The sequence below is a fragment of the Orbicella franksi genome, chromosome 6, assembly GCF_964199315.1.
Source record: "Orbicella franksi chromosome 6, jaOrbFran1.1, whole genome shotgun sequence".
Lineage (NCBI taxonomy): Eukaryota > Metazoa > Cnidaria > Anthozoa > Scleractinia > Merulinidae > Orbicella > Orbicella franksi.
In genome coordinates this window covers 23,637,853-23,663,814 of record NC_138150.1, presented here as the reverse complement: position 1 = coordinate 23,663,814, position 25,962 = coordinate 23,637,853, and the positions used below count along the sequence as shown (strand labels likewise).

Below are 25,962 nucleotides of genomic sequence, written 5' to 3'. Positions count from 1 at the left end.
TGAATGCAAACTAAATTGTGTGGAGTTAGTCTTAAGTGCAGTGTTGGCCTTTTGTATACTACAATCCCCTCATGCATGGAATCCAGCGGTTTGGGAGGTTAGCTGGGTTTCTATAAATGTACACAAATATCTTTATACAATAAAGTTTGAAAGTTATTCTTATATGAGGGTGTGGATGGGGTTTACCGACAAACAAGAATTGGTCAATGGAATCTTAATGGAGCTCAGTCACGGCATTTTGAGTTATTTTGGCCACAAACAAAATTACCTTTAAATGGTAGGAAACCTGAAAATAACAGTTTAATAAGATAGAAAAACACCACAGACATAATGATAAACCGTAAAGAAACAAGGATGGCTAAGTATGGAGAAGATTGACACGGATGGCAAACGACGAATTTGAAAAATTGAGGCTAAACTTTTCAATACGCGCAAACCGTGACTGAGCTCCTTTAACTGTCAGCTGAGAACTTATGCGTTGTTTAAGTGACAACTGAGATCTGAGAAATGGTCCGTAATTTACCGACTACAAGGAAGTTGCTAAAATTTCAGCTTAGGAGTGGATCATTTCACTTTTGGGTGTGGATGATTTGGTACAGGCACAATTTTTTTAACCTTTACTTGTACTAGGATATGTGGATGCATGATATTTCTTTTCTAAGTGTAACAGGCTTTTCTCTCGGCTCACTGAACCTGCGTGATTGTTTTTTTCTCGGAAGTGGTTATGTGCATGAATTTGCTTGGTACAAATATGATTGCGGGCTATTATTTTTTTTAAACCACCATCCGCTCAAAAATCAAATGGTCGCCCTTTGTAACTAATATTCCGGCACCTCCATCCAGGCCCTCTTTATCTGACTGATCAGTTTTATTTCAGCCACTTACTCTGTTATTCATAATAGCCTGGGCTGCCTGTGACTTCCTACTCTTGATGGATGCCATCTCCTGGCCCACAGCCTCTAACTTGTTCTTCATCCAGTCCAGAGTAATAGGAGCCTCTGGTGGATACGATACCTTCACTTTCTTTGCTACCTCGGTCACATCATGCAGCTTTTCTGAACAACTCTCCAACTCGGCAGAGCTCTGTTGGCATCTGCAAAAGTCAAACAAAATGTTTAAATGCAGACAAGAAAGAACACACAAGAGATAACGTGAAACGCGGTGCATACAGCTTCAGATGGAATGGCCATTTTCGTATTCTCGGTAATGGACTGGAACTAGCATGCAATGGAGGCTCCTGCGGGGAAATATCATTAAAAGGAAGTTAATGCCATTTGCATTTGAAAAGATTCCCCGCATTAGCCTCGAAATAATACGAAAATAGCCTATTGTCTCGCTGTAACCACTTGATGAGTAGCCCAAACCAAGACCGAGATCAGAGACAGCAAGACTCAATTTTACACAGGATCCATGTTGATAGCAGTTTCTATAACTGAAATGGTCATCCTGAATAAATATGGTTATTATTATTATTATCATTTAAGACTCAGAAGCAATGTTTGCAGAGGCTTTGGCAACGATGAAGATTTTCTTAGCGCCTGGATTGTGGCGCTGTTTAAGATAGCACTAATAGCTAGGAAAGCGTTTAGGACACTATTAACAATGTGCTCTGAATATAAGTTCTCATTTTCGGTACTCGAGCTGGTATAGCACCAATTTCTCAAATTGGATTTTCCATAATCTTAGAAATTTTCTTTCGCACTTTAAAAATGACAAATTTTACTTTTCCCGTAGTTCTATAGCTTGACCATAGCACTGTCGAAGAAGCATTCACTGGAAAATGTTTCAAAAGTTCGCTCCAATTTTGCACTCAAAATACCTATTACTTAACACCTTAGTAAAGTTAATAGCAATTTTTTTAAACCCATTATTGTAAGGCAAAATATTTATTTTGAGAAGTTTCAAATTCCCGGTCTTTGTTAAAACCAGATGTCTTACAGTTAGACTGGAAAATAAGCGTGGTTTAATAAAGTTTGTCTGACGCATATAACAAGCAAGATATCTGTAACAGCTTCTCGGCCGATACTTTTAAAATCAAAAGATGTTCTCTGTTTTTCTGGATTCTATCCGAGTTGAAATTGATTTTTAAAACTGACGCTTCAGCAAGTTTCACTTGCGCTTTTCAGAAATTGAGAAAAATAGAAAGTCAATATGGCAAACTGATGTTTTCTGCGCCGAACATCGGAAGGAATCTCGAAAAACAGAGAACAACTTTTGAAGTGGGATATCGTTGAAATACGGACTGTTTTTGCTTTGTTTGTCTCGTACAGGCGACTTCCGAGTGCAAATGTACTTGTGGTGATGAAAAATCACCTGCAAACCTACGTCAATAATGCTGACAGATGCTGAATTTCATTCTTCTGCAAATTGGAATATGATGCATCAGGTTCTAACTGTCAACTGAGTCAAAATGGCTTAGATATGTGGCTTACCGACCAAGTGTGAGGTCAAGACGGTTGGACATTGGCCAAGTCGAGGTCCATAAACTCGCAAAAAAGAACGAGGCCAGTATCCAGCCATCTTGACCAAACAAGCTTGGTGAATAAAGCATTTATCTAATTATATGGCTTTCAGGAAAATTTCTCTGGCAGGACACAGTGGGTGGTCCTGAGCGGGCAAGATAGAGCCATCTTGCCCGCTTGGGTAGCCAATCACAGCACAGAATATGGTTGATCTTGCCCGCTCACGGAGCTAGCCATAAAATAAAATGCAATATTAAACTTTTCCCAGCTCCATTTCAAGTCAGTCAAACGAATTCTACAGTTCGCAGGTGTTTGTAGTTAAGTACATGTATATATGCATTTTCAAGCGTTTCCAAAGACGTTAAATAAATTTAAATGTCAGGAAGACAAAACCGTACAATACCAGGTTTTCTTTTGTGCTCAGTCCTAAAAAAAGCATTTCAGCTAAATTAATTCAAGATTTCTTCATCTTAACGGTCCATATTGCAAAACATCGCCGGAGCAAGTTCTCCTTGAACCCTTTCGACAAGTTACTGATCTGGTTTACAGCTACTGACTGTCACCATTACAGACATATACGAAGGTGGTTAAACACGACACCGCAAAAATCGTCTGCAGGAAATCGCCTCCAAGAAAACTAGAACGGATTGATATTAACTTCGTGTGTTCGATGAAGAAAAAAGAACCTGAGCGAATTTCTTGTTAGATGACAAGATGACAACGTGTTTTGTTCAAGATGATGAATACATATCACCTGCTCACAATAGTCAGTCCTTTATTGTGTACCGATGAAAACATTCTTTTAACAGTCTGCTAAGGCGCTTGCAGCAAAATGATCGACTTCCACTTCAGAATTCACCCTAAGGTTACGTAGACCGACTATTGTATGTCACTATTGGCGTACCAGAGGTTTAAATTAGAAAATTATATCAAATTATGAAAAAAAATAATTTTAGGGAAGCAGTCAAGCATCTCTGTTACAAAAGTTATTGAATCAAAGAAAATTTCATGTCAGTCATTCATCTGGTCCCAGTTGTTCAGGGGATGGAGATATATTTCGCAATATTAAAATGATAGCGTGCCGAATGTGTCCCATCTTCCAGCGTTAAGTAACAGAAGATAAATTAACCAAAAAAAAAAAAGGATCTCAGAAAAGAAAAGAGGAACCAAAAACAAAAATTGCAGTGAACACCCTGGTAGTGGTGCTTTATTCACAAAATCAAAAGGTTTGCATCTTTAGCCCATCTGATCTGTAGCGCACAAACTTTGAAAGTGCGAAAGGTTTTTGTTTACTCGTATACTCCAACAGTTACATTTTCCTTTGATAAATATAACAAAATGGGCCTACATTTTAGATTTGTTTTATGAACCACATCGCGCTTGATAGCATACTATCACGCTGGTTAAAAGTGCCAAGAATTGTCTTAATGGTCATCTGGCCGCAGCCCCTCTATCTGTTATTTACTGAAGCTTTCCTTAGTTGGCTTAGTTGTGACTTTGAAATGTATTTCTCACAATGTCCATGACAGCGCGTCGAATTTGTCTCATCTTCCAGCAATAAATAACGGGGTTTAATGATGAATTGAGAAGTAACAAGGTATATGAAGAAATGACAAAAACTTTCACCCCGGTACTTAAACCGAAGATTAAAAGGACAGTGAAACTACAAACCTGCGGAAGATAACAAAGCAGAAGCACTAGATACACGTAAAATGTACCGACTGCAGATTTTCTCAGCCTAGCAGCATTTATTTGGTCATTCTGTGCTACCTGCAGGGCTTGAATTTGATGTTTGTGGTGCCGCACGGAGAAATAAATCTTGAAATAAAGCATAACTGAGAGCAAGAGGCCAACTACTACAGTAAAAGCAGACACTATGTAAAAAATGTTCGGGGAGACCAAGAGGCGAAATACCGACACAAATGCACTGAACACCCATATCGAGATTACCACAGCAACAACACGCGTAGGAGTCACAAGTTCCTGGTATCTGAGATGGAGATGTACAGCCAAGAATCTGTCACCGCTTAGAGCCATGATTCCGAAAAATGACGCTGTAGTAAAAAAGTACGAGATAGCGAGAAAAGCGGTGCATAAAGATGAATTGTCTCGCTGTAACAACCACTTGACGAGTAGCCCAAAGTATAACGGCGCCACAAGTAAACCAACACCAAGATCAGAGACAGCAAGACTCAGAAACAATGTTTTCAGATGCTTTGGCAACGATGAAGATTTCCTTAGCGCCTGGATTGTGACGCTGTTCGAGATGATGGCGGTAATAACTAGGAACGCGCTGAAGACACTATTAACAATGTACCATGATCTTAAGTTTTCATTTTCCGTATTCGTCGGCTGGTATTGCAGCAATTCCTCACAAAACATGATTTTGCATAATCTTGAATGTTTTCAATAGTTACGGCGTTTTGCTAGAGTTAAATAACCCCGTGAGCTCCTGGATTATCTGATGCACGTTAAAGATGCGTTGATAAAATGTTCTCGAACACTTCTGTAATATGACTGTAACTCTATTGAATAAGCATTCTCTGAAAAGCCGTGTACTTAACACCTCATTAAAGTTCCTCATCACAGTCATAAAGCCATCACAGGACAAAATATTTATTTTGGAAAGTTTCAAATTACTTGTCTTTGTCAAAACCTGATGACGCACATTTCATGTGAAAAAATTAGCATAGCTTAATAAAAGATTTTGCCTGCCACATCTAGGAAGCAGGAAATCGTTGATATATTGGCTATTTTTGTTCCTTTCGTCAAATGTAACCTGCAAACCTTTATCATAAATGTTCACGAACTCTTAGAAATTTTATTATTTTACAAACTGGAATACGGTCAGTTCCCAACTGTCTATTTAGTCCAAATGGTTTTGTTTAAGCAATAACTTCTCCTTCATTTAAAGGCAGTTAAACAAATTCTAGAGTTCACAGGTGTTTCTAGGTGAGCCTGGCGATATCGGCGTAGTGCGCAAGTGCCACAAATTTCTAAGAAAAACAAGTTGTTTCAAAATGGCAGCCAGTTTATTATTCTTTTGTTTACAAGGTAATTAGCCCTCTTTGCCTCGTCAACATGTGTAGAACATAAAAGAATTTTGAAGTGAAAATGAGGCAAAGAGGGCTAATAAACATGCAAACAAAATAAAAATAAATTGGCCGCCGTTTTGGAATAAGGAAGGGTGGTCAAAAAGATTTTGAGGAGTATGTATGTTGCGTGACACAGCGTAAACAACAATCATCACTTAACAAATAATGTAAGCTCATTTAGGTGGAACATTTGAGATGTTTTGAGTGTAACGAGGTTTAACAAGGACCTGAATGTGTTACATACACAGTACTTTATGGGTAAATAACCAAAATCAACTTAATTTCTATCGATTGAAACAAAATCCACACTTTATCTACGTCTCCTCGCCTTTAGGAATTATCCAATCAAATTGAGGGCCATTTTGATTTTTTCAATAACTCTCTAATTTCTCGCGCGCCGATTGGCTCATTTTTATAAGGGTACAAATGGACGAAAGTTTAATTTATACAAGCTTTCAAGTTCAACTTTCAGCTGTCAAACTGTCAACTTTTTAACCAATGAGATTTTATGGACTTTTTTTAACTAGCCAATCAAAAAGTGACAAAAGTTATTGACAATGTCGCGTCGTTTTGAATAAAATTCACTTATCTTTGTTTTCGGCACGTTTACGGCTCGTGGTTCCACAGCCACTTTGACAATGTTATGACGCAATTTATCATCAATAAGAGGACAGACGCATAAATAACTGACGTCAATTTCTTAAATTGATGTTTCTGTCCTTAGGACTTGAGTTATTAAAAACATATTCATTCATTCATTGCACCAAATTAGACATAAATAATTCGCAGAACAAAACCATTTTCGGGCGTGAAACCCTCGTACATGATTTTTGGCAACGCTTTGCCCAACTTTGTTGCATGTCAAGTAACCTTTAATTTGGGAGCACTTATTCATCTCCAAACGCGTAAGATGAGCTCATCGCTTTGGCAGCAATTTTGTTCACAATGGTCGGGCAAATGTCTCCCTTCTCGCGGAATACACTGGCCAGCGGAATTGGCACAAAAAGGTTTACGACTCATCGACTAAACGAGCGAGTGATTTTTTCCCAACTAACTGCTCTAGCAACGCCCTCTAGCAACGCTATTACTCGTTAAAAATATCACGCATTAATAAACGGTTCGTACAATTATTTTTCAATGCACAACTAAAGACTTTTTCCATACTTTTTCCAGACCACTAGTTTCTTTTCCGAGACTCAAGAAACAAGTACATTCCTTAGAATGCAACCGTGATGAAATACAAACGTACGGGATTGTAATATTGCCTAAAATGGAAAATAGAAGATACCTCTTGACCAAGGCAGTCATGACGTTGTCTATTCCCACAGCATCAGCTGTGTGTGTTCGCAGCGCCTCACAGTGAAGGATGGCATTTGACAAGTTACAGATGTCTGAAGAATGTTTGCTCTCCACCTGCACAAAACAAAGTTATTTCATCACTATCAGAACGTGAAAAGACAAAGAGTGTTACGCAATAGTATCATTTCCATCGTCACACAACGCTCTTCTAGTGGGTGAAATGCTACGTGACAACCCAAACGGCTGCAAAGGAGATTACAGACAGACAAGACAGAGGCTATTTGGTGTAAAATTCAACTTGGTGTAGTTTTGGAGAGTCAGGGTCTTGAAAATGAGAGGAACCAATCTTCACCACAATGAGACAACTAGCTAGCAAAACCATTCTTCATTATGAGAGGGACTGGATGGCGGCTCTGGAAACTCGGCTACGGCAATTTCTTGGCTATCTGCTACAATGTTAGCCCCACCCGGGGGGGGGGGGGACAGGGGGGAGTATTCCCGGATATAAACTATATGGGTATGTGCCGCTTAGAAGGTTATGGGTTTCCGGCAGTTTAGTCGGGATGGGGAAGGGGTTTTTGGTGCCTAGTCTAGAATAGGGTTGCAAAATCAAGCTGATCATGGTCTAGTATAGGCTAAAGGTTTTAGTGTCCTAGCGGCACACCCCTACTAAATGATTTACAGAGTACCCCCTCTTTACCCGGAATGTCAGTCAGTCTCTCAGTTATAAGTAAATTTCAAATCTCAGACCACAGATATCAGTTGAAAAACGCGTCAACACTCAGGTTTGCAAATTCTCGCTGTCAGTTAAACCCCAGGCAGACCCACTTATTTCAGTTCGAGGACACGAGGACAGAAAGATCTCTATTAGGTACGTCCGCAGGAATGGAATCCATGAAATTTTAATTACGATGAAGCATGATTTTGAACTGACCATCATTAGCTTCTTCCTAGCAGCTAAGGTCTTCTCGAAATTCTGCAGCACTGGGTTCAGGGCGGGGTTTGCTCCTGCTGCCCACTTGAGACGTTGTTCGATGCTTGCCTCTTGTGTACTAAACTTCTCCTCCACTCCTTTTACGACTGAATCCATGTGTATCAGCCCTTGAACACGCTAAAACAAAGTAACAACATAAATGAAACCGCACCTTCTCTACTCTTTACCGGGTTTTAGTAGCCGACGATGATTTTAAGCACTCTTGAACGATTTAAGCAATAGAGCACTTTTTTCGTGTTTACACAGCCTCATCTAAACACGAGGAGGGTTGGAAGAATTCGAGACAGTTGTGCAAACCCGAGACGTAGTCGAGGGTTTGCATAAGAGTTCTCCCAGCCCCCCGAGTGTTTAGATGAAGCTATGTAAACGCGGAAAAAGTGCTCTATTGCTTTTATAAAAAAAATTCTCAAAAATACGCCCGAATCTAAAACGTCACAACAGTGTTTACATACACTCATCTAAACACAGCTATCGACCAATGAGAGCGTGCATAGTAGCTCAGGTATTCTGTAAACTAAACTCAGCAAAACCTCGCGGACTACTCGCTTACAGAAGATTAAGCCTGTGATCAGGCGAAATTATGATCGATCCAAAATGTGTATGTTGGCTTGGGTCAGACATTGCCGTTGCTTTAGATAGCTGGATGATAAACAAAAGGAACATTTAAGAGTTTTTAAGATCAAGAGACATGAGGTAGGTTGACGAGGTTACAATCTGAAAATGCATTTCACGTACTTGAATAAATCAATAAAAAAGTATGTCGTACCTTTTTCAGGTCTGCCATGACAGTGGCCCTTGCTGGTGTTATCATGTTGTTTCCTCTCATGGGACACCTCAGCAAGTTATCCTCATACAGCCACTAAAAAGAAATTTAAAAAAAAAAAAAAACTTATCAAAGTTTATCAGGTTAACTTAGCACTCCACAAGGACATCATCAAAGCGAAAGCAAGAGTCAGAGCGTATACAATTATCCTTTGACGAGGAAATTGCATTAGTTTTGAGGGCCTCAGCGTAACATCATTTAAGCTGTTGGGGATCCACTCTAAGTGATACTGAGCTTAGTCAGTCAAAATCGTAATGAAGATTGGCACTCAGCTAATAACCGAGGCCAAGGTACGAGGCCGCATATTGTGTGAAGGTTTAACCGTTTTTCAAAAATAACATTTGTTTCTTTACCTGAAACCTTGCAAGCTGAAGTTGAGCTCGTTGTACCACTCCCTTGTAAATGCTCATATTGTTATCGAGACGTCTAGAAACAGACAGTAAGGTAACAATTTTTTACATTTCAAATAAACTATAGTTTTCAACAAGATACATAATTCACTAAGGTGCAGTGTTGAGCTAGGTTCCTAGCCCGTCTGGTCAGCAGCGCGACAGAAGCAGAACACCGTGATTTCCTCGGGTCGTTTGGTTTCTGCAAGTCTATAACTATTGATTGCATCAAACTTTAAAATTTTTGAAGGTGAAATCTTTGCAGATGTTCTTTACTCGATTACCACAGGCAAGCGAAAGGGACAGACAATTTAAGAACTTTTTATAGAGCACCCTGCGAACAATGTGGTCACTTCTGGCCACTTTGAGAACAAACTGCTCTATCCGCAGGTCATCTATAGAGCTAATGGAATAAACAGAGCAACTGTTTTACATACTTGGCAAAATCGTGCTTCCTCCACGCCACATCGTAAGAACTTGTTAAGCTGGTGATCTGTGACAGATGTTTCGACTTCATAATTCCACTTGAGATGTTGCTATCGACAACCTTACAAAAGGAGAAATAGAGGAAAAAGACAAAACAGCTTGAAAGAAGCACAGTTGAACCAAAAAAAAAAAAAACTAAACACTTCCTTACGTCCATTGTGCCATTATGCGATAAAATAGTCCCGTCTCTCCTGGTGGATATGACCACTGCTTGCAAAGTAGATCATTTCATGCTGAAGTTATGCCTCTCCAATATGTATATCCTAGCCCGGGTGTTTGAAAGGTGGATAATGTTATCCACCGGATAAATCACAATCTAGCGGATAGCGTGGTTCGTTTTGTTTTCAACACTTATCCACTGGATAGCGATTTATCCGGCAAATTGTCTAGTTTCCCGTAAGCGGACAACCTCGTGTCTAATTACATGTTGGGCTCCATTGCAGCTGACAAACGGAGCTAACAATGCTGCGGCACCTGATCGCTGTCACCCCAAAGACGACTTTTGTTAATTAGTCTGATTTAAAAGTGTCTATATTCATCATACAGAATTTAGGGAAAAAAAACAACATATCAATGCATACCTTCTTGCAAAAATCCTCCAAAGAGACCACGTCTTCCTCGTTGGCGGATTCTTTATCTCCCTTATTTCCCAAAATGGTTGCAAACGCGATAACCACCGCAGCCAGGGCTTGTGATGGCAGGCCCATAATGCACTGTTGAACGCAATCAGCAATGAAATGTTTGACATGAACAGCCAGGTCATCTTCACTGTAACATGTGTCGGGATTCCAAGTCTTCGTCTCCGCATGTACATTGTCTGAGTTGGTAAACAGGTTGTTTGAAGGTTCTGCCACACAGTTTACAGAACCTGGCTTAGCTGCTGAGCTGGACACGCCTGAAAATATATATATATATATATAAGCGTGAAAACATATATTTGACCGCAAAAATTACACTGGTTATATGACCAGAATTTAGGTGAAATCTACCAAGAAGTTCTGATTTTTCGAACATTAAAATCAAGAGGGTGTGGATTAGAGCAATTTATTATGGCTTTTGTTGGCATGATTTTCAGTTCAACCCAGCACACAATCCATATGCACAACAGAAGCTATAATATACAAAACTTGCAACAACAAAAAAAGAACGAGACCAATATCCTCCAATACGGACCGTGCAAGTTACTTCAATAAAGTATTTATTATAATGGGTCTTTTTAATCTGTCGATAAATTGATGGGTCTCCGCAATCCTTTCTCGGTAAACACGCGCGCGCGCGCGAAAGCTAAGCATTTATTCACGTTTCTCACGTCGCTTTTGTCAACATTTAACTGAAATTGTCCTCCAAACATAAAGTCAAATGATTTCTACTTAAGAATAAACTGTTTATTTTGTGTGGTGAATTAAAAACGCAATTTGCCGAAGTCAGTTCGTACTGAAAAATTCGGACCGCTAAGGGAACCAATCAGAATTCTCGTTTTCACCCCGGACCGGTTCAGCCATATAATAAATGAACGTATTCAGTACCTTTAAGTGAGAGCGTAACCAGCCTACAACTCTTGAAGAATGAGATGATAACTTCCAACCTTTTGAGAAAGAACAACTTGCCAAGAAGGTCAGCATTTTTAACACCGTTTGTCACCTGTCAAAGTAAAAAGTCAAAAGTAACTAATTTGGATAAATTGCGCAAGGTTTAACGGGTTTATAAACAGTAAAACAAGATAAGAGTCAGCGACAGATGAAGAAGCATCTTTACCTGAAGTTCCTGTGCATCTCGTACAATGTCAAACTTCAAATTGTGCTCGTCAAAGTGAACTCGTTCAAAGGCTGTGAACATGTCTGTCAATTCACTGGCTACTTTGGTGAAGAGTCCATTGAACCCTGCTAGCAGCATCTGACCGGATGTCATAGAATTACTGCTGTCTTCACCTAATGACAGGCAATGAGATTAGAATACCGTGAAATGTACGTGCACTAGCTTATAATGGTTATTAGAGCAGTTTTCAATCGAGTGTCGAAAGTAATCAGGCAATTACTTTGGTTTAGATTTTGGTTTTGACACAGTTTGAGATTCTTGTGGTGGCGCGGTGGCCTCATGGTTAGTGCGCTTAACTCCAGATCGGGCGTTCTAAGTTCGAGCACTGGCCGGGAACACTGCCGTGTTCCTACGCCTCTCTCCACCCAGGTGTATAAATGGGCACCGGCGAATTTAATGCTGGGGGTAACCCTACGATGGATTAGCATCCCATCCAGGGGGGAGTAAAAATACTCCTAGTTACTTCATGCTACAGAAACCGGGATAAGCTCCAGCCTGATGGGCCACTTGACTTGTATGCAGACTTTACTTTTTTGCCGTTTTGGATTGGCTGAGTAGTCTAATTGGTACGTCATTGGTTTCGTTTTGGTTTTATGACGCTCAATTGAAAATTTTAGGTTGCGTTACTGCGTGTGTTGTTGGTAAGAAGTAAACACACTTTACTCTTTCAGAGAGCCTCTTTCCACCCAGGACCATAAACAAGCTGGGCAACCGTGAGATGGACAAAAGTGCTGGGTGAAAATCTGCAATAGCGCCCCAATATTGAGAAGTCCCGCCCGAGGGGAATAGCAATACTCCATATGACTTCATGCTTCAGATGGAGTACCAACAATCTAATTCTTTAGGGAGTGGCAGTGGAACAAATCAACAAATCTCACAAGTAAGTTTCATTTCACAAATTCACAGTTCATTTCATGATTTACTGTGTAACTTTACCTGAATCAGAGCCAGGGATCTTATTCGTTTGAAGAATCTTCTCAAACTGAGTGTGCATCTCCTGGATTGCTGTATCGACTTCCTGCGCGCTATGCGTCTATGGTAAAGGAAATATAAAATAACTGAGATACTACACGCGCTCTCATTGGTCGATAAGTGTGTTAAGATAAGAGTATGTTAACACGGTTGTGACGTTTTCGATTCGCGAGTATTCTGGAGGAATATCTTATAAAAGCAAATGAGCACTGTTTCCTTGATTACATAGCCTCATCTAAACAATTTGGGGGGCTGGGAGAATTCTCGAATTCTCCGAACCCCCCTTGCGTTTAGATGAGGCTATGTAATCAAGGAAACAGTGCTCTATTGCTTAAATGTAGCGCATCTGGCTGGCACGCGTTTTTAATACTGTGGTAAAGCGGGAGAGGTCAAGCTTTTTCCCGGTTCTGTGGTTAGTGAAGGGGTGGGGGGTAGCGTTTCATTAAAATATATGGGCGATCCTAAAGAGTACTGTAGTAATGAAAAAAATTAAGTGGCAGAGAAAGGCAAATGGTTATAACACAAGGGCGTTTAATTTTCTAGCTTCAAAACCAAACACAGACGTTTTAAGATGACATCCCATGGGGAAATCTGGCCAACGGTCTACAACTTCGGCACTAGCAGCAGTTTTTGGAATACACTGCAGGAATCATTCTGTGGAGTCTAATGTTATTCACTGACCTGTGCTGCTAAGTGTCCTTCCAAGAGCCGAGCTTCTATGTTCTCAGCGAGTTCTATCAGACTGATCTTTTGTGAACAAGCCACAGCTTGAACTTGCTGGACGACAGCAAACACAGTTGGGTCTTCAGCATAGATGCTCTTCACTGCCTCTGGGACAATGATTGTCCTGAAGTTTGTCATCAGTTCCTGAAAATCAAATCACAACACTTGTCACGTAGACTCAATTATATGTTGTTGTAACCCTTACAACTGTTCCATATGTTGTAAGTGACTTCAGAGTTGGCAGCCTAATTGCCTTGCCTTAGGTATTTTCAAGGTATCCTTTACATAAACCTTATTGGCTGCCCTGGGGCCCGTTTCTCGAAAGCCCCAGACACTTTTCGGGCCCGCAAAGCCACTTTTAGTTAATCAGTATTTCAAGTCAGAGAGGTGTATACGCCCGAGACTTCTTGTATGAAGGGAACCTCTGTTCATATTAAGAATATGTGCATAAAACAGCTCTGTAGTCATAAGGTTTGAGATTTTGCTAGGGCTTTTCGGGTACGAACAAACCTGTAATATAAAGGAAAGATATAGAGGCAAGATCGTGGATGATCAGGTAGCTGAGTGTGGTGGGGAAGGAAAAGTAGGCCGGATGGACTGGAAGAATCACCGAAAGAGTTGTGGCCAGATATCAGACAAACAAATACGGAAAACCTGAGACTCAGACAACTTTTTCTTCAAAAATATATCATGGAGTCAATAAAGATGACGATGATGGCAACAATAATGATGAAGAAAAGTGATTTTATTCATGACACATAATGTAATCAAACAACAGGTACTTATGTTATTTGTACCTGCAAAGCCATGAACACCTTCTGTACTGCTAAAACAGCTTTCATGGAATTCTGAGCCTGGCCTAACAAAGCTTGCTGATCTTCTTTGACCTCCTGTGGAAAAAACCGAAATGTGTGACCTTTCAAAAAAAGATGTTGAGCTGTAGTTTGTGTTAAATCAATTTTGAGAGATTTTGCTGCAGAACGGGAACAAGTTATAAAGCTAGTTTTCTTTTCTACACTTCCTCCCTTACCATTGGATGATCCTTTAGCAGCAACAGTAGTTGATTCACATTACCACTCATGGAGCAGAGTTCATCAAGAAACCAGTCGCCTTCTCTTGACGTCAATTCAGATAGTCTGTCCTTGGCAACTATTAACAGTCATAACCAAACCAGTACAGCATAAGCATGCAGTTGTCATAAATGCTTTGTACAAGGCCCTACCACTAAGTCCTATATATTGACGTTGAGAAGCTCCAAACCATACCAAGGAAGGAAAAATGTAACAATAATGGTTTGACTTTGCAGAACACTTCTCAACAAGTGACTGGAACCTATTATAAAGAGAAAACTGCTAATGTGCACGAGGGATGAAAAAGGATCAAAACAACCATGACTTTTAAATTTTCAATCTTGGCTCTAATTCCAACGAAGTTTTTACAATAGTTGTAACCAGAGGGTATCCGGTATCACTTTAATGCAGTTCACACATTTCCATTCTGTAAAACGAGAGAAACATTTCATGCAGTTGTTACTAAGAGCAAATGTCTTGTGATAATATAGATGCGCCTTTTAAACCTTCCTTACCTTTAGCTGTGTTCTCCATTGCTAAACACCTCTTATTCAGGGAGTATAATGCCGTGATCAGTACACTAGTAAGACAACGAAACGATGTAGGCTGTTTTCCTGCAAAAGGAACGCGGTAAAAGGCTCTCATAATTTGTAAAACTAAACAATCATTAATAAATCAGTCAAGTGGTACATTGTCTTAGGCGCCATCCACACTACACCAGAGAAACTTGAGAAGGACGTTTTCACTCAGAAAACGCATCAAATGTTCTCCCTCCACACTACACCGGAGAACTATGAAAACGCACCTTCGGTTAGGCCTACAGTCCACATTAAACTGTCACGAACATGGAGCTTTTCGAAACCGTTCTTCAAACCGAAGAAATGTAAAAACGCCGGCTTTGCGCTTTAGTGTGGACGAAAAACATTTTGAAAACAGAGCTTTTCGTCACGACAGTCATATGATTGATGCGTTTAGAAATTTCTTCGGCGTAGCGTGGCCAGAATGTATTTTGAGGCGTTGTCAGAGTGGAACGCCATTTTCAATTTTATCCAGCGTAGCGTGGACGGTGCCTAATTTATATTCATCCTAATCTTTCCGCTAAGTCATTTTACCTGTAATGTATTTCTTCAGTGCTCCATAAGTTTCCCCAACAGCCTTGCGAAGGAATGCTGTCTCAACACTCTCTTGTTTCCTGCGCTCAGAAAACTAAACAAAATACAGGTGGTACTTTGATACAACTTGGTATGCAGTTAATAAAAAACAGAGAAAAAAATACTTAATGGCAACAGAAAGAGATATAAATTTTGATGACTGACTTGACTTAATGCAAGATTTTACATCGTCAGACGTCATAGTAATTTTGATCACTTCCAAAAACCATAAAGGCCTGAACGGTCCTAGCTATTGGGAGCCTGTGCACCAGTTCGGTTTCTACTTTCGTGGACTTGTTTTAATGTTCACTTGAACTGGGACAATTTGCACATTAGCTTAAATCACTTCTTTACCCACATGACCTGCCATCTCGATTTTGTACACGACATCAATGACAAGAGTACGGGATTATAATGTTTAACAAGACAAGCCAAAGACATAGAAGTCGATACCATTTGATTGCATGCATTCCAAATGATTTATATCATGACATTCCAAGTACCAACTATGTAACCTATCAAGTACAAAATGATCCAGAACTACCTCTGTTTTAAACTTAACATATTTAAGTAGTAGGCAGTGGGGATGATTATCTTGCAGCATAAGGCAAAATAGTTAATGGTCTAACCAGTAGTTGTCGGGAATGTCCCGTGTTTCCTCTCTCTTTGCCTAATGATTTTTAACGCGGATCAAAAGAACAAACATACCTTAATGAACTTGGCATTCTGTTCGGTCAAACTGCTCTGTAATTTGACCTCCATGGCCATGAACCCTGTCACTTCTGCTAGGGTCAAAGGACTATCAGCCACTGGTTTGTTATGTAGCTTCTCACTCTCCTCTAGTACATCTTGACACCTGACAGGAAACTCACGAGAATGAACGTTTGATTTCCGTACAGAGGTTGGGTATTTAAAGGTAAACGACGGACCATGGATCTCTAATGACGGTGCAAACTTTGCCTTACAGCCACTCCGTTATTAAGGCCACTTTTCTCTGGCCCGAACAAAAGCTCTGTCAGTCATTTTCTTATTTAAGAGCCCCTATAATACGGCCATCAGGTTAATACGGCCACACTTTTGTGGCCCGCTGCTGACCGGATTAACGGGGTTCCACAGTCTCCCACTGTATTTAATACTCCACACTACAGAAAAACATATCAGCCACAAATATATCAAGCAAAATAACAATATGAGCAAAGAATGCGCTTCAATTAATGGAGCGTTGTTTACAATAACCATTGTCAATGACATTCAAAGCTGTGCTCCAAGGTCACACATGGACCGTATAGCGGCTGCCAGAGGCGCCAATGTATGCTTTCGGTTCGACCTTGTTGAGCTGCGTCGTTGCTGTACTTTGCGACGGCGATTAGCCGCGACAATTATTTATTCAAAGGTTGGTCAAAAGTATGCCTGCATAAACAAAATCCTATACAGTACAAGCTGAAGTTTATGTACTAAAGGTAAAATAGGAGATAATTAACGTAAAATAGAACGTACTTCTTCGTTGAGGAATCGTCTACCAAGGACTGAAGCCAACTCTGCCATTCAAAACTTCTGTTTTGTTGTACATAATCTGAAGGAAACTACAAGACGCAATGACAGCATGCATGACTCTCAGGGAAAATACAGAAGCAAAAAAACTTGAAAAGCTTCGACTGTCAGATACAGTTCAAAAATCCAATACAAGAACCCAGAACGTGGAGCGCTTTGTCTGGCGTCCTACACAATAAATATCAGCGTACCAAAGTTTTCTTTTTACTGAGAGATGAAAACTTACAAGCGATGTCACAGTGGCATAGGTGTGAAGCAAGTCTAGGCAGGAGCGGAACATGGTACGTCTCTGATGAAGCAAGCCTGAGAGTTCTGTTTCAAGCTGTTCACACTGTTCAAGAATATAAAAATCACCAATCTCAGTTATGCATAAACTACGACTAACTATGACTAACTACCAAGTGTCGTGTTTTGTTTGGAACAGCTGTCGTGTCTTTGTGCGTGTCATCACTCGAACAGAATCCGACTAATGTAACAAGTTTCGCGCGCACAAGACAATTTTTTTGAACAATGTTTTTTAACTTTAATTTTATGTTTTTTGTTAGATAGTACGTTCGTTAGCTCACGAAGATCGCGAGGAAAGATCGTAAGTTAAGTGAATTTTGAAACGGAACGTAGAGAGGTGGTGCGTGGAAACGCGGCATACTAAGGCTTAGGACACGTCGCTGTGAAACTCTGAATCGAAATGACGGGAATTAAAACATGCAGTATTTCACCAGCTGAAAGCAGAGAAGCCGTATTAGGATGAGAAAAACAAACAAACAAAAGCGTTACGCATCAAACTCTCTAACACAACTTTTACCTGGTTTACAATGTGTCCTTGTCCTGCGCCCTTTAAGAAACTGATGGCTGGAGCAAAGCTTGGAAGACCTGTGAACAACACAGTAGTGACCATTACTATCGGACATACACCGTTTACCATAACTTCTCTCGGTCCCTTCAAGAAGAACAACCTATCTTAGAAAGTCTTGAGACAGAGTAGCAGGCATGCGCAGCATGTACTAAGGGATCTACGTCTACTTTAAAGGAATAGTTGTTCATTACCTAGGTCAAGGGGTTGAAGAAGTTCACCAACAAGAGACCCCAGCTTTGGTCCATGAACGGTCTCCATTGCAGCCTAGGACATAACAATTTACAAAGAATTCTTTAGTTAACACACATGTATATTTTTCATTAGATACGCTATGTCTCAATTTGTTTAGGTTCTTTGGTTTGACCCATGGAAACCATACATGACAGATCAGAAGCTGCAAAGATATGTGACTGAAAACAGGTAACAAAAAGTTGAAAATGTATTCCTATTAAAGCGGAGAGACACTAGCTTGCAAGAGGTGTGTACAAAAGGATGGCTTCATTCCATATGCGTTTGAAAGGTTCTGGTTCACAAGTCCAGGCCCAAGATGATCATGGTGATGACGATGATGACCATAAAAAATTATTGCGGGGAAGATGATAAAATTTAAAAAGGGCAGCCTTTCCCACCTTGTGCTGAACCTGCCATTGCTGACATTCGAGAAGTTTTTCTGCGATGGATTGTAACACTGAATCATGATCAGCTAGCAGTTTCTTCTTTTCATCAAATCTTAACGTGGGAAGAAGAGATGATAGCAATAATTATTAGTATGTACGCTTACTCTATGCTTCATTCTTTGCAAACGTGAAAAAACAGCAGGAAATCTGTCTAGCTAGAATGTTGTTAATAAAGGAGCTACGTAACCGTTTAATCATCTTGAAAAGTTTAACATCAATATTTCAAGTTTGACGTTTGTAATCCGCGTTAATCTTCTCCATCCTTAATCATCCTTGTTCCTTTATGAGTAATTATTATCTCTCTAGAGTTTTTCTATCTTAGTAAACTACTATTCTCAGGTTTTCCTTCAATGTAAAGATAACTTTGTACGTGGCAAAATAACTCAAAATGCCGTGACTGAGCTCCCTTAAAGACATGACTTGTAGAGTTGACTTACTTGGCTTGTACAGTGTGCAGAGGATGTTGAGTGTTACTGATGGCTGCCTGGAGAGTCTCCTGCTGATCTTTAAGTTCATCAGTTGACAAGTCCAAAGATTTTAATTGTTTCAGAGACACCAAGTATGTGTCCAACTGTTCATCTAACTTGGTCATGCCAGATAACAACTCGTCCCTGAGAAACACAACGGGTGTTCTTCAGAGATCAAATGATTACTGCATTCAAACCTTCCTGAGTAGCTAGATCATATGTACTTCTTGAAATTATACTTAACAATGTTGACACACAAGAGTCACCATATTTCGAGAGGAAGCCACATAAACCCTAGTTGGTTTTCCAGTGAATGTTCTATCAAGGTGGCTTACGTTTTTCCTTGGTTTTACGCAGGAAAGTGAAGCAAGGAAACAGCAGACGTCTGTACGAATGCTACTATTCAGGTTGAATAGGAAACCAGAGTACTTGGAGAAAAATCCTCAGAGCAAGGCGTGAACCAACAACTGATTCAACCTACATTTGGCAGGAGACAGGAATCGAACCTGGTCAACAATGGTAGCTGTGGGAGTGAGCCCTCTCACCACTACCCCAACCCTTCTACCCATTAAGTGGTTCAGTCCTACCTGTTGTTTGTCCAAGTAACTTTCATCTCTGCCACACGTGAAGAAAACAAGCTCTGAGTGACGTCCCTTTCCATCTCCTTCTTGTTCACTTTGTTGTCTGTAACACCAGGAGCTCCTCCTCCATAAAAGGCACTGGCAAAAGCAGTGTCGTTTGCAGTGGTCCAGTCAACCAGAGGGTCATACACAAAAGCTTCCAGGAGAGTGAGCAGCGTCTCACGACCTTGTTTCAGAATCTTAAGCACTTCTTCACACGACAGACGGAAAACTCCCTGAAAAGGAAGCCACACTATTATACAAGGCACAACAACACCATCGTCAGTGAAAAGTATAAATCCTTTCTGACGCAGCTGGCAAAGCTGTGCTAACAATCTCTGCATACGTAAGAGTGCACCATAATCCGATGATACATGCTCATGACGTCGGCAAAGTAAACTTTGCTTCGCTAAAGTCCAAAGTAGATTCCGCTGTACATTCATTTCTTCTTTTATTTCTCTCGTGCTCTCTTAACTTCCCACGTGCATCGTAACTGGATGACGTACACTAAAGCATGAATCAATTGTTGAATATTTGCATCAGAACATGCGAGCATGAACAGTAGATGTGGGGCCCAAGTTTTGTAAACTCAGAGACAAAATGGCATCAATCGATTCACAGAGCTTCAAGTCTTGGGAAACACAGCACAACAAAACAGATTTTCAGATGAAATCCTGGTCAGAAAAGTCAAAACTTTCCGTATGCTACAAGCATACTTAACCGATAGTAAAATAGAAAAATGCGTTTTCCATTTCTATTTCCTAGTGTGTAAAGAATACCTCCACTCCTGTCACTCCCAGGGCTGTCTCCAGGTTAGGTGTCATCCTAAATGGAACCTTCTCAGGGACTCTCAGTCCTTTACCCTTCTCGAAGCATACATTGTAGTCAATATGGACTACCTGACAGAGTGAATAAAATCAAGTTGCTTAAGAACGTATCACTCATAACAACACAAAAAGACATGTTTTTGAAAATGGCTGATGTAGGAACAATGACACCTAACAAATGACTGAGATAAACGAGCTATCTACTTCCATGCTCGTAGAAATTTGACTGCATTCTCATCGCATGAAGTCTCTTTTTTCTCCTTCAAAGATAGGATCAACCATTCCCAAATGTCAAAAGTTGTTTATAAGGCTAGTTGTTGGGACTGCCTGGATTTCTACATGGGAAAACCAAAACGTAGATTGCATGAACGGTTTGTTTCATACATTATTCAAAGTTCAACAAAGTTTAGTCACTGCAATAACCGATAAAATGGTCGTTTCCACAAGGGTATTTTCCTTGAATCCGAGGTTGTTTGTTATATTATCGTTCATCATTCTACAGTTGTACTACAATTCTTACCTCCCCTGTTGTGAAATCTACCAGCATGTTATCCAGATGTCTGTCTCCCAGGCCAATAATGTAACCTATCATAGACATGACTGCAGTGGATCGAGCATAACTCTGAGTCATCTGCCACCACTCTGCTGCACTAGTGCTAGAACACCACAGCTCTCTGAAAACATAATCACAATAATTAATAAGCATGTTTGCCACAGACAGCAGTTTTCAAAATTTACTGACTTTTCCCTGATTAAAAATTCAAAGAATACAATTCCCCAGACCAAATAACTACAAAATGTCAGATATTGTAACGGCATCTAGCCTCCCTTTACAGCAGTCTTTTCCACCTATCTATTCAAGACTGAAACGTTTTTCACCAATTTGCCTTCATTGTCAAGGAAAAACATCGTTGATTTCACAGTGACCTGAAATGTTTCTTCCAGCCGTCAATGGTATTGAAGCAACGGTGTCGTAATTTCAATTTTCCCTGACTCAAAATAAAATTGCCTAACTTTTCCCTGACTTTGAAGACTTCATTACTGTATTAAATTTCTAATTCGATTTTTTGTACTACTAATTCTTAATTTGCAGAGATTCCAAGTCACAGGTCACAAAACTAAATATTTAGTCGAAATTTGACAACAAAGCTGTTTCTGTTTGGTAGATTCATTTCTAATGCTCTTGAAGGTTGTCAGACCACTCAAATTATACCTTGGAACAGAACCATTCTAGTAAACGAGGCAGTTCTATTACAACAACAGCGAGTGAGAATGATGACTAGTCGTATTACTAGTAGTAATCGTAGATTAAAGAGTGCGTTCGAGTATTGGGAGGTTTGGTATGTTAAAATAGCAATGTGTGATAGGTTTTGCATTGTACCGTAAAGCCATTACGTTTTATTTTTGTTCAAACCTGGACAGTGTCAAAAGTAATAATAATAAAAAGTGGTACATATTTCGTGAAGACATTGATAAATCTTAGCTGCAAGGTTTTTTCATGGCACTAACTCTAACTTCAACCGGTAACGGTAAACCTAACCGGTAACAATAAGCTGCCTTAACACTCGAAAGAAAGAACATGGACGAACATGAAAATAACATTATTCACCCCTGACGAATTTTTTTTGGGTGGGGGGGGGGGGGGTGAGGAATTTGGTGTCCATAGATAAAAATGCGATAAAACTTGACGAAGAGGGGACTTACTTGGCCAACAGGTCACTAGGAGTTTCTTTCATGAGTTCCTCTAGGACATGCTTCATCACACTAAGAGGCCAATCTTTTCTGTTAGACAGGTCTGTGATACCCTGTTAATGCAAAAAAAGGTAATTTCAAACACTAGTTTTAAGACACTCTATTGAAAATCACTCCATCACATATACTAGATGGTCTAAATAGCACTGATAATCGCCAAAAGCAAGACATTAGGAATCTAAATTACAATCTTACTTTTCAAAGATAATATTACGAATGTATAATTAATCAATCAAGCAAGCAAGCAATCAACACTTTATTTAAACACATTGCGCCTGAGAGCTAAGTACGCTTGATCAAAATGGGAACGTGTATGCAAAATGCAAAAATAATGAAATGCATTACATTGTCACAAAACAATACAGTTAAATATCTATAGTACACACAATACATGTAATACTACAACCAAACAAACAGTAAAAAACCAGGAAACATTTCAATTTAGTTAAAGACTTTAGCTGAGCACTAGGAATTAATGAGGGACGCTTTTTTACCTTCTCTTTAAGGGCAGGAGTAATTTTGCTGTAGTAAAGTTCACTTGGTTTCATGGGTGGAGGTGGTGGTTGATTTGCACCCTGAAATAGTAACAGAGCACCATTAAAATTTTAATTTTTTTTAAGACAAGACTCTAGAAGTGATCGTAATTTTTTCTGTCGTTATGCTAAAATAATTTTGCGGCCAAATCAATTTTAAACAAAGTAAGAGAATTTATTCTTATTTTTAATGTTTGGATTAATGGAGTTGTAATCACTAACTTTCATTTCAATAAATACTTGACTGTATGGTTTCATTAATTTATGTTTTCACATTGAGGATACCTGTGCAGACTTCACCAGTGAGATGGCCATGGCTTCTCTTTGCTGCCAGCGTTTGAACAAGGCAAACACAGGAACAGCCCCATCCACCCACTGTATAAGACCTGACCGGGGGCCAAGAGGCGTGACAGAGTAATGGCGAGCACAAAATTGGGGAGAATTGTGGCTGCAGAGTGGCATAAGAGAGAGAAAATAAGTACTGATAAAGAAATTAACATCCTTTCCAATAAGTTCTCTAACTGAACTACATTGTGTGAAGAGTGCATAACAAAAACAAACATCCTCTACATGTAAGTTCACTACCACAACACCGACATTATTTCAAGTTAAACATGGCTGAGAGATAGGGATTCCAAGGCAGTCACACAACAATAAATTAGAGCTATTAGCAGTTAATAGCAAACGTTAGGCAGGCAGCCACGACAATGCTGACAACAACGTTGATTAAAAAAAAACAAAGCAGAATTGGCTCAGTCACATTCTGTTTGCAAAAGACAGATAACGCACATGTAAAGTTATTCTGCTGTTCATTATACCTCTCGTTTGGAACTATTCTTGTTGCCGTTGCCATTGTGGTTCAAGTAAGGTCCTTATTAATTTATTATGAATATCAATGGTCACTGTACTCGGCTACGCCTATCATTACCTGTCAACTCTGGCAAACATGTTGTTACAGATGGAGAGGAACTGCATGATTCTTTCATCAAGATGAAGATCTTCAAGTCCTTTAAATAAGTATGTGTACCTGAACAAAGGGAGAAAACCAACAGAAATGTTGCTCACCACAGTATCACTGCAGAATATAGCTATTACAGAAGTGAGCAAACACTGCCCAGAACTGAGACGAGTAGGTCTGGACACATACAAATTTAGTATGACTGCACACAAGATCAAATGTTGGGTAAGTGGTACCTCATTACCATATTTTAAAATGTTTTGTTCAACATCTAGTCCGACTCAAATTCAACATCGCTTACACTACGCCGGAGGAATTTGAAAACGGAGGTGTCACTCTGAAAACGCATCAAATGTTTTCTGTCCATTATACTTCGACAAACGAATTAAAAAACGCAACAATCAACGGTCATTTTAGATTTGAGATTGAGAAAAACTCAGTTAACATGTTGGACTAGGTTCTCCAGCTTTATGTTATGGTGGTAGTTAATACCTTTGACATCACAACGACAGTGATGAACAGAAAAAAGAAATAAATCCTTTTTCCTTACCTCTGTCCATCAGATCCGACAAACACCAGCTTCTTAGGCTTGGTTTTGGTTGGCAGAATGTTGACTTCTCTGATTACAGAATCAATGGTGACAATCTACACAGTGTAAAGGAAAAGAGTTAAAATTGTGAACTAGCAAAAATTAAAAAGTTCCTTTTCACCGTCACTCTCATTTACATCCCTCGGCACCATCAACAAAGCCAAATAATCCAGACTGATGGAACAGTGTTCAAAATCACTTGAAACCCACAAAGCACAGTTTTCATTAAATAGAAAACTTGAACTGTGTTTCTATCGAATTATAAAAACACGAGTCGAAGTTTGGGAGAACGAGAAATGCTGTGGGAACACGAGTCAATAGGCGAATGTTTCCACAGTATTTTCCAGGAGTGTTTCTATTAAAACTCGATAGAAACACGAAGAACATGTTTTCTAATTCTTTTAAAAGATTCCACGACGAAAAAGGGAAACAAGTTGTTTACTTTGATTATCAAAATGTAAATTCTCTTTTCTCGCGCCATCATTACGTCAACAGATCGTGCTAGTTCTGTGTTGCTGTAGAGTTATAAAACACGATTTTAAGCCAATCAGCGCGCGTATTTTCTATGGGCTATTTCATAAATGACAACAAACGTACATGGGAAGGAAACATTTACCTTTCCACTGAAATGTGTCTGGCCTGGCATGTAGACTGCAGAAGCTTTTAGACTGGCAAGTGAAGGGCTGATCTCATCCATGTAAAGGGTGTAAGCTGCACGTTTTTGAGATCTGGCCTGGAATGCTTGTAATAGCTGTAAGCATAAAACGAAAGATACATCACGTTAGCACATAAAAAAAATGTGATGTGAGTTTTTCTCGGTGAACATACTTCAAAATTATCGCAAAAGCAAAAATAAAAGAACTTGTAATTACCTGTTTAAATGACTCCCAGCTGGACCTGTGGTCAGAAGGATCTGGAGGGTTCTGTAAGGCTTCCAGTGCTGCTTGAATCGTATCACTGTAAGTCATCTGGAACCATTGCTCGTGAGGCGTGGCAGGTTCTTGACAGGTTATTTTGTTCAACTGCTCTATTGCAAAAACAACCTGGAAAAAGCAAAATTCCGGAATTTGATCTCAGTATTCTCCTACCTTGGCCAGTTTCATTCCTTTATGCTTTTCTATCAGATGTTTGGTATTTTTGTACCCTTTGGCCTGTTAACTATTTACAGTCGACTACATCTAAGACAGCCACTGTTGAGTCTGTCATTTAGAGAACATCTTACAGAAGAGTTCATTACGAGAGATTTGACAGCATTGTTATTTTTTCAGGGTTTCATCTAACTCAAGTTTGCATTTTACCTTTTTGCAAGATTGAAAGGGGGAATGGAGGTACTAACACTTATTCTATAGGAATTACGGCTATGATTTCATGTTTTTGTGCATTTTCTGACACAATTTGTCCATGGTTGTAGTACGACATGGTGTCTTTAAAGTAATCATCTAATCCAAATATTGCACAGTACTCACGGGTTTCATGATAGCAATATGTTTCTCCCTGATCAGTGTTGCCTTCTGCTGATTGGTTAGATTCTGGTTACCATTGACTCTCTTGATCTCGTCCTCAAGCTGTTGCTGCCGTCGTGTTACGTCATGATGAGTCTGCATAAGGGAGCCATGCCATAATTCCTCCCACAGTAGAGTGATTCTGCGTAACTCCATTATAAAACCCTGCAGGTCAGATACTAGCTGAGGATTGTGTGTTCTAATAGATTCAACGATGGTCTGGTAGCAGCTGGTCAGTGCGTCACTCTCTGTCTTGCCGTCTTGGGCCTCACAGGGTTGGCTGCCTTGATTTTGACTATTTTCTGCCGAGTCAGTGGAAGTTGACACAAGAAGTGGAAGAAGACCTAAAATAAC

At 39.8% G+C, this 25,962-nt stretch overlaps 1 protein-coding gene and 1 pseudogene across 4 annotated transcripts in view; both read right to left on the bottom strand.

Moving 5' to 3' along the window:
- Positions 1 to 25,962, bottom strand: part of LOC145489909 (serine/threonine-protein kinase SMG1-like) — a 66,174-nt gene that overhangs the window by 6,698 nt on the left and 33,514 nt on the right. For all 4 annotated transcript variants that reach the window (XM_081468989.1, XM_081468990.1, XM_081468992.1 and 1 more), the window contains exons 40-72: positions 25,573 to 25,952; positions 24,979 to 25,149; positions 24,723 to 24,857; positions 24,068 to 24,162; positions 23,488 to 23,586; positions 22,845 to 23,007; positions 22,521 to 22,601; positions 21,979 to 22,079; positions 20,795 to 20,948; positions 20,227 to 20,346; positions 19,415 to 19,683; positions 18,798 to 18,971; positions 18,313 to 18,412; positions 17,875 to 17,947; positions 17,633 to 17,700; positions 17,057 to 17,161; positions 16,777 to 16,862; positions 15,988 to 16,135; positions 15,241 to 15,334; positions 14,644 to 14,742; positions 14,089 to 14,207; positions 13,856 to 13,948; positions 13,017 to 13,202; positions 12,300 to 12,396; positions 11,304 to 11,476; positions 11,075 to 11,189; positions 10,130 to 10,443; positions 9,500 to 9,609; positions 9,027 to 9,099; positions 8,617 to 8,709; positions 7,791 to 7,967; positions 6,846 to 6,970; positions 886 to 1,093 (exon numbers count right to left, since the gene is read on the bottom strand). In XM_081468989.1, coding sequence (XP_081325115.1) covers positions 886 to 1,093; positions 6,846 to 6,970; positions 7,791 to 7,967; positions 8,617 to 8,709; positions 9,027 to 9,099; positions 9,500 to 9,609; positions 10,130 to 10,443; positions 11,075 to 11,189; positions 11,304 to 11,476; positions 12,300 to 12,396; positions 13,017 to 13,202; positions 13,856 to 13,948; positions 14,089 to 14,207; positions 14,644 to 14,742; positions 15,241 to 15,334; positions 15,988 to 16,135; positions 16,777 to 16,862; positions 17,057 to 17,161; positions 17,633 to 17,700; positions 17,875 to 17,947; positions 18,313 to 18,412; positions 18,798 to 18,971; positions 19,415 to 19,683; positions 20,227 to 20,346; positions 20,795 to 20,948; positions 21,979 to 22,079; positions 22,521 to 22,601; positions 22,845 to 23,007; positions 23,488 to 23,586; positions 24,068 to 24,162; positions 24,723 to 24,857; positions 24,979 to 25,149; positions 25,573 to 25,952 — 4,598 coding nt within the window. The remainder of the gene's footprint in view (positions 1 to 885; positions 1,094 to 6,845; positions 6,971 to 7,790; positions 7,968 to 8,616; positions 8,710 to 9,026; positions 9,100 to 9,499; positions 9,610 to 10,129; positions 10,444 to 11,074; positions 11,190 to 11,303; positions 11,477 to 12,299; positions 12,397 to 13,016; positions 13,203 to 13,855; positions 13,949 to 14,088; positions 14,208 to 14,643; positions 14,743 to 15,240; positions 15,335 to 15,987; positions 16,136 to 16,776; positions 16,863 to 17,056; positions 17,162 to 17,632; positions 17,701 to 17,874; positions 17,948 to 18,312; positions 18,413 to 18,797; positions 18,972 to 19,414; positions 19,684 to 20,226; positions 20,347 to 20,794; positions 20,949 to 21,978; positions 22,080 to 22,520; positions 22,602 to 22,844; positions 23,008 to 23,487; positions 23,587 to 24,067; positions 24,163 to 24,722; positions 24,858 to 24,978; positions 25,150 to 25,572; positions 25,953 to 25,962) is intronic.
- LOC145489910 (histamine H2 receptor-like) lies at positions 3,860 to 5,996 on the bottom strand (annotated as a pseudogene).